This window comes from Urtica dioica, chromosome 12 (genome assembly GCF_054948205.1).
Source record: "Urtica dioica subsp. dioica isolate 48M chromosome 12, U.dioica_male_clone48M_v1_H2, whole genome shotgun sequence".
In the NCBI taxonomy this organism is placed as follows: Eukaryota; Viridiplantae; Streptophyta; class Magnoliopsida; order Rosales; family Urticaceae; genus Urtica; species Urtica dioica.
The window spans coordinates 13,019,602-13,026,956 of NC_142767.1; the positions used below are offsets into that span (position 1 = coordinate 13,019,602).

Genomic DNA, 7,355 nt, shown 5'->3' on the forward strand with positions numbered 1-7,355 from the left:
CCCCATAAAACCATATAAAGACCACCCACGATTATTACTGCTCCAATAACCCTGTCAAATCCGTAAATTTAATTAGCCAACACTTTTTGTTTTTAATTTAAAACCAAAACGCTACAACAAAAGTCAATGTATTATGTGTAAAGTTTACTCAATCAAGTTTAATTCATACTACAAAGATATAATATAGGGACCAAAATTTTGTACCGCCATTAAGCGTGTTTTTTTTTTTTTTTTTTTTTTTTTTTTTTTTTTTTTTTTTAAGGTAGTTAAGCATAGTTTAAAATAGTGTGTTGAGACTAAGGGAATAGTAGGCATATCTTCCCATGTACATATGATATGATATGAACTCGATATTTTTGAAAATAAAATGATCGATATTTCAATAAAACGCATGGCATATATGTGTCATTTTTCCGGAAGAAAAAGAAAAGATAAACGCAATAGAGAAATCGACTAGTGTAGGCTACGGACAACGACAAACACAGTAGAGAAACAAACTAACTCTGGTGCTTGATTTTATTTTCTTCAAAGGATGCAAGGTATTTATAAGGGTCCAGTGGCTATCTAACCATATGAAAGGTTAGAATTTTGAAATAGCCAACGTTTCGTTAATTTTGTTTGTAAATAGTCACATAAATCTATTTACGTTATAAAAATAACAAAAAATGCAGAGTAAATTTCTAGTAAACATGGTTATTTACGAAATATTTCTAACAGTTTTTGGCTATTTACAAAACGTTGGCTAAAACGCAAACATTTATGTTTATGTGTCTTATATCGCTAAATTTTTGTATTTATAAAGTCGTGGTACCCGGAATTATAATTAAAAAAAGGAAACAAATGAAAAGTTAAAGCCCGAATAAAAAGCAATGATATAGTCGTAAATAAAAAGCTAAGATAATAAATTTCTCTAAAACAGAAAGAAAAAAAACTACAAGAAAATAGAAAAGTGCGGTTATGAAGGCCAAAAAAGTCCGACATCATGGCAAAGCGATGTGTTTTGGCCGTTTTCACTCAAAATTCACCAAGTCGGATATGAGCATTATGAGTGGTGTCTAAACTGATTCGTGAGAGGAACACAAGTGGTGTGAAAGAAAGTGTAGAAAAGAGAAAATCGCAAAACTACCTAACTTAAGTATATTTATTTCGTGATTAAATCTACTGGGCGTCCTAAATAGTCGAGTGTATCTTTCTCACATCCTTGTTTCATGTACATCTTTACTTTGCTCATTTGTTGCGTGTGATTCAGTAACTGGTAGAGAAGCTTGCTTTTTATCCTTGCTCTTTCCCCATAAAACCATATAAAGACCACCCACGATTATTACTGCTCCAATAACCCTGTCAAAATCCGTAATTTTTATTAGTCAACACTTTTTGTTTTTAATTTATTAAAACCAAAACGCTGATTGGCATACAACAAAAGTCAACGCATTATATGTAAAGTTTACTCAATCAAATTTAATTCATACTACAAAGATATAATATAAGGACCAAATTTTCGCGTTACGCATAATTTATTTATTTTTTTATTTATTTTCAGATAAGCATAGTTTAAAATAGTGTGTTGAGACTAAGGAAGAGTAGACATACCTTCCCATGTACATTCTCTCGGCTATAACTATGGAAGCCAAGACAGCAACAATTATTGTGGTTAAAGGGTTGAACGCTGTGTAATAAACTGGCCCTTTATACTTTATGACCAATCCGATTATGTAATACCCTACTCCAGAGAGAATCCCCTGTTTCAAATAGTTGAAATATAACATTCATATGCTATGTAGAGTATAACATCACTCCTAAAAATAGAAGAGACAACAGATGTAATACATTGTTATTACCCAACTTCTACAATGTTGAACGCTAATTTCTACAACTTTGATCTTGTACGTTTTGAATGATATGAAGCCCTGATTTAGAAATTAATGGTCTTGATTATGTTTTGGCTAAAAACCTGAAATGGGATTTGGTATAAGTAATTATTTAACCCTAGGCTGTTTTTTTTGTTTTTTTTGGTGAAATTCAGGAACTAATTATTTTTATTTTAAGATATAATTTTTTACACGAAATCCAGTATTTTGGGACAAGTTTTATGCTAAATGAGGGAAAAAATAAGTTTGATTAATTTTTGGTTAAAAAAAATCCAAGAAAATAGCTGCGCTTAGATTTTGTAGTAGTAAAAACCCATGCAAAGAAAAAAAAAAGTGTTTGGTAAACTGTTTTTAATTTAATTTTAGCGGAAGGAGGTTTAGTCTTTGGTAAAATTGATGAGTATTATAAATGAAAAAAATGGACATGTCTTGTTTTCAGAATAATAAATAAAATAAATAATAATTATTATAAAGAAATGTAAAAATATTAATTTATATTTATAATAAATATCTCTCTGCTTTTAAAATCACATGTATATTGTAAACAAATACAGTGAAAACTAACAATTAACAGCAAAAGCAGCTAAAACTGTTATAAAGCAAATCTTACCCCGTAAACGGCTGCTAATAATTTCCAATCAAACTGTATTGACCACGCTGCATTATTCTTCCATTCCATTGCGAGAGCCAATATAGTGCCCTCAATCAGCCCGGAGAAAGATATCAAGGCTGTGAGTGAGAGTTGAGTTGGATACGTTTTCAGCGTATGAGCCTACATTTCAAACATACATTTTAACACTTACTCGAGGAATTATATGATCACAATTTTAAAATAATTTTTTGTGTCTATTTTTGTTACCTGTAGAGTGATGAAACACGACCAACAGAAACAAGAGACTGTGATTGCTAGCGCGCCTTTGACAATGTCGTGTTGGTTTTCACCATTTTGGGATTGAAAGCGACTATTTTGGGTTCTCGTCCATGGCAAGTCTATGAGAGGTCCTTTGAGCAAAGTCATTAACATGGCTCCCCCGACTGTCACCACGGTCCCTAACACTTTTGCGACGCTTTCTTTTTTCCTAAAGTTAACCTTTTCAAACCTGTATCCATACCATTTTTTGGGTTATAACTTTAATAATAAAATTATAGGTATGTATTGGTATTTTTCTTTAATAACTCTTAACTTTTTCAAATGTTTGACACTATCAAGAAAAAAACTAACCATGTGTTAATGATCATATTTTTCCAAGTTTCAATATTGTATACAGCACAGTTGACAGTGAAAAATATGGAGAGATTGCAAAAGTAACACTTTTTTAGTGTAGGATTTTTAAAATAGCTATTATTTCAAATCTTTTAAAAAATAGCTATTTTTCAAATGGAAAATTGTTCACATTAAATTGTAAATACTGAATAAAGTTAAATAGAGTCCAAAACAGTAAACAAGTTTTTATTAAAAAAAAATCTAAATCAAGAAAAAAACTATCTTCGTGATAAAAGCTTTAAACATGCTATTTTCGTAATAAAGTACAAAAAATGACTATCAAAAGCAACTTCCACAGAAAAATTAGTGTGGGCCGACGCGACAAACTATAACTTTTAGAGTCCCATGTTTAAAATCGCCACGTATATTATTATAAAAATTATATGAATTAGGGCACTTGAAACCAATATTTTTTTTTTTTTTTTTAACAATATAGCTAATTTCGCTTACGTGGCATTTTCCAGCCAAAATTTCAATCCTGATTGTAACCTTGAATATGTATTCCATTCAAATATTAATTTTGAAAATAATGTATTTCAATAATCCCTACGACTAAGATTCTATTTGGCTTTGAGCTCCTTAATTCTCTCTCTAATTAACTGATTTTTTTTTTTTTTCTAAAGTATGATATTAACATGAATACTTTAAGAGTGTGTTTGGTTGGACTAGTACAATGTAATCACATTTCTCGAGAATGTAAGATTACAATGTTTGGTTATGAAAGTTAATGTTTTAAGCAGATTCATAAGAATACGACATTACGGTGTTTGGTTTGACAAGGTGAAGTAATGTCTAATAAAAAATATGAATAATAAATAGACAAACATAAAATAAAATAAATTATTCTGAAAAAAATAAAAATAAAACAATATTAAAAATATAAACCTTATCTAATTTTGATCGCCCGATATTTTTTTCAATTTCGTATTAATAAATTTATATTTGTACTTGCTAGCTAACGTATAAAACAAATCCATGTCTTTTTTATTTTGCTTAAGATTTAGGGTGATTGAAAATTTTCTCCCCTTACGTAATAAATACGAGACAAAATGATAGAATTATGTACCACAAAAGCAAAACGACAATCAACATACATTTTTATCCTGCATAATTATTTTTTAAAAAACTTATTTTATGTTTAAAGTAAAGATAATAATAACACTTATTTATCAAAGACCTATATTACTAATATAAAAACTATATTTTACTAATCATTATTATTGACATATAGAACTTTGACTAACAATATAATATATTATATGAATATCTACATATATAATACATAATATTATAGAATTATATATAGTATGTATATGTACGTACAGTGGCGGATCCAGACTCGGAAGGCGGGGGGGGGGGGGGCGGTGGGGGGGGGCGGGGGGGCCAAAACTGAATTTTGGCCGGAAAAAAAAAAAAAAAAAAATTTAAGCCTGAATTTTTTTTTTTGGGGGGGGGGGAGGGGGGGGCCAGGCCTCTTGGGCCTTCAACGTGGGTCCGCCACTGTGTACGTATATAATATATAATATCATATATAATATATACGTATACAGTACGTATACAATATATAATAATTCTCATATATACATACATAATATCATTATATATATAATATTATAGAATATATATATATATATGTACGTATATAATATATAATATCATATATAATATATACGTATACAGTACGTATACAATATATAATAATTCTCATATATATATATATATATATACGGCTTTGAAAAAATTGTACGTATAAAAAACATATACGTATATAAAAAAAAGTAATAAAAAGAAGATTCCGGTGAGATGGTAATCTGAATAACACATTTTTTGTGGTATTAAGATTATCTCAGGTTTAGAAAATCTCATTACCTAGTTAATCACATTTATGAAATTTTTTTTAACATTAATTCACATCAAACAAGATAATTTTTAACATACTCAAAAATGTGATTAATATTACCTCCAACCAAACACACCCTTATATTCCTGTACTCTTTTTTTCTTCCATCCAACCTAATTTCGGTGCGGTTTGAGTCCATTGTACAAGAAGTTGATTTTGTTGTTTTTTGTTTTTTGTTTTTTTTTTGTACACGACAAAAAGTGAAGAATCTTATGCGACATGCTAATTTTGTGATCTCAAACTTTAAAATAGTTTCTGAGTATAATAATTTGTTTTTTTTTTTTACATGCTAATAGTGTGTGCAAGTTTAGTTTTAATTTTGAGGGTAAGAAGCGATATTTTTTAATTTCAAACATGCTCATCATCTCGTTGTTACCAGTTTTAAGCAAACTATTGCAATTTTTTTCGAGAAAACATAAAACGACACGATAATATACCGAGATTCAAAGAATCGCAAGATATATTGGCAGTATTTTGAACACTAACTACAACACAGGATTTGAATGTTACATTTGATGCAGATATGATGGGAAATGACAACCCCAAACTTTAGAGATGAGATAACGTGACAACAGAAGACATGGATCATTAAAAAAATGTTACATTTGATATGAAAATTATTAAAAAAAAAAAATACTAAAAAGAAGAAACTATTTATCTGCATTTAGATCACTTTTCTAGCTCGAGTTTTTGGTTTAAATTCGACGAAATTTGATAATTTAAACACAATGACTATAAAACAAAAGTTTTCGATATTTGAGTTTTTCAAAAAAATAGAATTTCAGGACCACATTAAAGCGACTTTCTTATCCCTACATTTCATAAAAGCTTTTCTCATACGCCAGTTTAGTTTTTGTTATTGTTGTTGTACAACTTCAGTCATATTTTTTTTCTTTAATAAATAAAATAACATAGGACTGTTTTTTTTTTTGTTTTTGTTTTTGTTTTGTTTTGTTTTTGTTTTTGTTTTGTTTTTTGTTTTTTTTTTCTTTTGTTAGTAAGTAAGTGAGAACTCAATCAATCAAAAAGTGATCACACCATCTACTTAAAGGTCGGATCATTTTCACAGTATACAGATCACGAAATCCATATAATTTGTTTTATTCTGACTTTATGCTCAAAAGTAACGGTGTTTTAACTGTTTCTGATTAAGTTTTTTAGAACTTTACTTATTAGTCTTTGTCCAAATATCACTGTTAATTTCTAGTCCAAATTACACATCATGTTTAATTCTTTTTCTTAAAAAGAGTAAATTATTCAGATTATAGTAGTGAGTTTTTTTTTTTTTTTTGAAAAAGATAATAGTAGTGAAATAAAAATAATAATCACCATCTATAGAAAATATATAACGGCTAAATTTATTTGGCCAAGTATCACGTAGGGGTTCGAGATCAAGTAATTTGGTTTATTATACAAGTTAAATAACACTTCAATTTTTTTCCACAGCGTACAAAATACATTCATCTTACTTGAAGATCCAAGCCATTATGAAGGCAAAAACAGGAAGCATATTGCACATAGCAGATGTGAAAGTCGCCGTCGTGTACTTCATTCCGACGTAGTATAAATTCTGATCTAGAACCGGGCTGCAAAAAAAAAAAAAAACCCAGAAATTCGAGCTTAATTATTTTGTTAGTTGAATAAAAATTAAAAAAAAAAATACATACATAAACTCAATATTTTTATTTAAAAGGGAATCCTTACTCAAATAAGCTGAGTAAACTTATTTTTAATAAAGTTGAAAAGGTCATCTTAGGCCTTGTTTTCCTGCCCACAAAAAAAAAAAAGAAAAAAAAAATAGTGATAAAACATAAAAATGTACATTTTTTTTGAAGAGTCAATGAAAATGAAATTAAGAAGAAAGAAAACCTGTCCAAAATAATGGCGAACGGAGCGATGATCGCTGTAGCAATGGCCATCCGATACGCAACGAACACATAGTGACTCATTCCATCTTTCAGAGCAAACATTGTGATGATAGACAGTCCGGCATAACTGCTCTGAACGAAGATCACAGCTAGGAGAATCTTCACTTGCTGAAACTTGTTGCTTAGACCACCCACCATTTTCTCTATCTCCATTTTCCTTATACAGTTTTCAAAAAGAATTTGCTCTGAAACTATTATGATATCCAATACTAGCTGTGCCACTTATATATAGGCTGATGTATTTAATTTATTTGATTTTTTTTTTTTTTGGGTCAAGCTCATATAAATACCAGTCAATTTTGTTGGGGCATTGGTTTAATTCTAGAATTCATATTATGTAAACGTATGGAACACTGCCCAAAAGAGAAGTTATTTCCATATTTCTTCAACAATGG

The 7,355-nt window shown here is 29.3% G+C and overlaps 1 protein-coding gene across 1 annotated transcript; it reads right to left on the reverse strand.

The window, feature by feature from the left end:
* Window positions 1-800: 800 nt before the first annotated feature.
* LOC149379256 (WAT1-related protein At2g39510-like) lies at window positions 801-7,119 on the reverse strand. The gene is made up of 7 exons (XM_089603489.1): window positions 6,902-7,119; window positions 6,737-6,799; window positions 6,502-6,618; window positions 2,728-2,968; window positions 2,479-2,640; window positions 1,591-1,739; window positions 801-1,338 (listed from the first exon to the last, which is right to left on the reverse strand). Exons 1-7 carry the CDS (start codon window positions 7,111-7,113, stop codon window positions 1,194-1,196), a joined length of 1,089 nt encoding a protein of 362 aa, XP_089459615.1. The 5' UTR covers window positions 7,114-7,119; the 3' UTR covers window positions 801-1,193.
* Window positions 7,120-7,355: the final 236 nt, after the last annotated feature.